Source organism: Quercus lobata, chromosome 5 (assembly GCF_001633185.2).
Source record: "Quercus lobata isolate SW786 chromosome 5, ValleyOak3.0 Primary Assembly, whole genome shotgun sequence".
Taxonomy (NCBI): domain Eukaryota; kingdom Viridiplantae; phylum Streptophyta; class Magnoliopsida; order Fagales; family Fagaceae; genus Quercus; species Quercus lobata.
The window spans coordinates 61,243,627-61,248,071 of NC_044908.1; the positions used below are offsets into that span (position 1 = coordinate 61,243,627).

The following is a 4,445-nucleotide window of genomic DNA, read 5'->3' on the forward strand; positions in this document are numbered from 1 at the left end:
GAATTCTCATCAGCCGACTTGTTGAGGCCGTTGCAGCGCCATTGCCACATGACGCAACGGAGATGCAGATACACCGGTATACCCGGTGCTATATTTTAGCGCTAATAGGGGACAAACTTTTCATGGACAAGTCAGGAGATAGGGTGCATTTGATGTTCCTGGACTTCATGTGTAACCTTCGTGATCCGCCACAATATAGTTGGGGTAGTGGTTGCCTGGCCTGGTTATATAGGGAGTTGTGTCAGGCAAGCGAGAAAGGGGCATCGCAGATTGGTGGGGCGTGCACCTTGGTCCAGTATTGGGCATGGGCAAGGTTGCCATTCTTGTGCCCGAGGATAGAGCCCCCACCTGGATGTGATTATGGCCCATGGCCATATGCTCCACTTGCATTTAAGTAAATCTTTTCCTGATACCAAGTGTGTTCTGCAATGTACTCTTCTTAGTAACTAAATTGTATTATTGTTCTTATGTTATTTGCTTGCTTGTAATTGTAGGTGGGTGCGGGTGCCAAGCCCGAAGAGTAGGCCATCCGGCATGGCCTTGGTCCACTATCGCGAGCTATTAGTTACAATGCAGCCAGAGCAGGTAATAATATTCAAAAAATTTGTTTGGTTATGATCACCTTCGTTAATAATATGATTGCTTCATCCTTTAACATATCTTTTGTTATAATTTTAGTTTTACCCTTTATCTATGTATTTTCCCTTGTTTCACATTTGAAGATGCTATGATAATTGTTTTTTTTTTTCTATCGTAGATTGTGTGGCAGCCATACGAGGCACACTTCGGCCACCTTCCTGAGTTCTGCGTTGCAGGGAGGGATACGTGGACAGCAAGGGTGCCGCTTGTGTGTTTTTACATAGTAGAGAGACACCACCCAGACCGTGTCCTTCGACAGTTTGGCTTGGCGCAGGAGCGGCCTGACCATGTTGTCTACGATGATAGGCTGCATAAAATCGACTTACGTGGGAAGGTGGAAAAGAATTGGAGGGAGGAGCATGGACCATATATCATTTCCTGGGAAATGAGACGACAACAACTTTGTCATGCACCTCCTCAGATTGGTGAGATGCCCCGCAATCATGCCTATTACGTCCGGTACCGTCCGGTCACTCGAAAGTATGTCGACCGCAACAGCGCTAAATTAGATATTATGGTAATGTGTTCTACTTACATTTGATTGCCTACTTCGTTTTACTTGAGTACATGTATGAACATAGAATCAATTTCTATGAATTTCTCAGCAAATCTGGTTTGATTTGACTGACATGTAATGAAATAGTTTTTGATACATATAGTATTCTAATAGAACTGTTAGTTTTGAGTAGATTCATAAGTATTATATTATTCATTCATTAATTGATACATAAATGTCTCAAGTCTAATTGTACTGGTTCTTTCTCCGTTTTAGATTCAAAGCCATTTAGCGCTGTTGGCGATGCTTCCTGAAGGCAGCCAAGCTCACAACCATGTCCGGCATGTCCTAAATAATGTGGCTGGCCTTGGTGGTGGTCCTGCAGTAAATGAGCATGCAAACAATGGGGATGAGACTGAACTAGCAGCTGCTGCAACCCCAAGCACAACTGCAGCACCCGTAAGTACACCGACCCGTGGTCATCGTGCTACTACAAGCCCAAGCACAAGCGCAGCTAGGGGTCGTCTTCGGCCTGCTACAGCAACCCCAAGCACAAGTGCAGTCAGGGGCCGTGGTCGGCGTGCAACAACCCCTCGGGTTGTAACTACTCTTAAGATGCCTCCACCCATCCTGCAGGCATCTCCTCAGCCTGAGGTCCCTTCACCCATCCCATATGCATCTCCTCAGCCCGAGGTCCCTTCACCCAGCCCACCTTCGCAGCCCAATTTCGATGTCAGTATTGACCAAAATGTGACCCCTCCTATACTCCCCGAGACACCCTCATACGCACACACCGGCTCTAGTGCACCCACTCCTGGCCTCTACATAAAGTAGGATTACCCACCTACCGCATCCTCATCTGACCCTCTAGGACCTCCGGTTGGGATTGACATTGTAGAGCCACATACTGATGTACCGGACGAGCATCCCCCTCATGAGCCCTCACCCCCACGAGGTAGACACATAATATTTATAAGTTGCTTTTCATCATATATACAAATTGAACATTTTTTCGTGCCATTTCTTAGTGTAGTACGACTATATTTAACAATTGAACATATACAAATCCATCTATCCTTCCTATATACAAGAGGCTAATTACAGCAACATGGTATGAGAGGTAAACACATGTAAAGCAAAAGATAATTGCAAACGCAATTTTTTTTAACACATACAAAATTGCAAAAGATAATGGGGGACTAAATAATTGCAAAAGATATATCATATAATTTTATAACACAAACACAACCACATTTGTTGGTAACACATACAAACCCCTCCCCCCCAAACAAAAAAGAATCGAGACCTTTTCAGTATTTGCAACATATTTCATGCTTAAGACATTAGTATCAACTGAAATCCCAATCAACTATTTTATTAGATTCCAAGACTACCTTTAATAACCACATCAGAGTGGACCTTTTAGCCTAATGAACACACGATACACACTCATTACAAATTAAATCTGCGTCAACATTGTGACTGTTCTCAACAAAAGCCCCTTCAAAAATGAATAAGAGAACCTCTACTCCATAATATTTTGTTCACACATACACATCTATATTAACCTGTACTAATCTATACTAACCTGTACTAATCTATACTAACCTATACACATCTAACCTATATAAACCTGTACTAACCTATACACATCTATATTAACCTATACACATCTAAACTCAATCTGCTACACCACTATAAAAAGTGTTAGGGACTTTAAAGGTTTCACTGGAAAAAAAAAAAAATGTAAACGTCCACATGATTTACCTATAACAAAATCAATGGTTCTTAAGTTTGCATCTTGTATAGAGGCAAACAATTCCTAAATAAAGGAACTGTCATGTTCTAGTGCTACGTTTACCATTTACTAAACTGAAAAGGGGCAACTCAAGCAGTTAAAATTACATTAATGTCTCTAGCACCATGTCAGAAAGCAAAATGAAGGAAATATTAGGCAGCCCTTAAAGTACTTCTTAGTCACTACACAAATAATCCTCTCCAAGTTATTTTTTTACTATATTCTGAGATGTTCACAATTTCCAGGCATGGCAAACAACACAGTCAACTCCAAAGCAAGACTTACATCTTAGCATCCACACCTAAATCCCCTGAGATATCTGCATACTCATGTCCTGCTAGTCTTTTGTACGCATTATTTCAAGAAGAAGTTTTGTAACTTCAACAATTACTATAACCATGTGCCCATTTTCTTTGTCTTTTAACAATAAATTCAAACAATCCACTAGCTCCTTCAAGATAAAGTGGTGACTCCACAATCAAGCAACACTCCACATCTCAGATAACAAGGGAAACATACATTGCTATGAATCTTTCATAAAATTTTCTAACCTACAAGAATTTGGTGAATCTAATTCATGAAAGATTCATTCTCTTTAAAATTGGCAGATTTGATCAAGAAGAATTAATGCAGGGAAACACCTCAAAAAGAATAAAGTCAATGAGAACAGAATTTTTTTTATTTCACCAAAATGGCTAATGCAAAAACATATTTTTATCAAGATGGTTAAGATTAATCACATGAATTAGTAATAAATCAAAGAAAATATAACAAATAATATATAGCTCAAATGACATGCAAGCCAATAAAAACACGGAATTGAAATCAACAACAGTGGGATACTACAAGAAGAACATCTTATATTAGGAAAAAACATGGAGTCATTGGAAAACCCATAAATTCATTGGGAAGTTCTCTTAGTGGCAAAACCCATACACAACTAATACCCAACTACAATAACAATCAAATCAAAAAACCCATACCTGAAATATGAAATTCTTGAGAGGGAAGAGCAGTGAGAGAGGCAATGTGGTGAGTGAGAGTGAGAGGTGTGAGAGTTAGTGAGGCTGAGTGTATGGGTGAGAGTTGAGGATGCTCTATTTTTGGGTGAGAGTTTGAAGATACTGAGTGTGGACTGAATAATATAGTCCCAGGAACACGTTAGTAATATACTGCTATCTGTTTTTGAGTGTGGACGGAACGGATTAGTAAAATAGTTCCACCAGAACTCGAGTCTTATAGACTCGAGTTCTGTTCAAAATTTATTTAGAACAATGTTTGGATAAGTAAATCTCGAGTCTTATAGACTCGGTTTGTGCCAGGCAAAACTCGAGTCTATAAGACTCGAGATCTGTTGAAATTATTATTATTCCTCTAATTTAATCTCGAGTCTTATAGACTCGGTTTGTGCCAAGCGAAACTCGAGTCTTAAAGACTCGAGATCCGTGTGGCAATTTTTGCCACCTCAGCAGTGCAGAACAAATGGAAAGCGATTCTATAAGACTCGGTTTT

General features: G+C 40.1%; 1 protein-coding gene across 1 annotated transcript in view; it reads right to left on the reverse strand.

The window, feature by feature from the left end:
• Positions 1-2,992: 2,992 nt before the first annotated feature.
• Positions 2,993-4,445, reverse strand: part of LOC115990857 — a 4,198-nt gene continuing 2,745 nt past the window's right edge. Inside the window, exon 2 of the mRNA XM_031114628.1 lies at positions 2,993-3,007. Within this exon, the coding sequence (XP_030970488.1) occupies positions 2,993-3,007 (15 nt within the window). The remainder of the gene's footprint in view (positions 3,008-4,445) is intronic.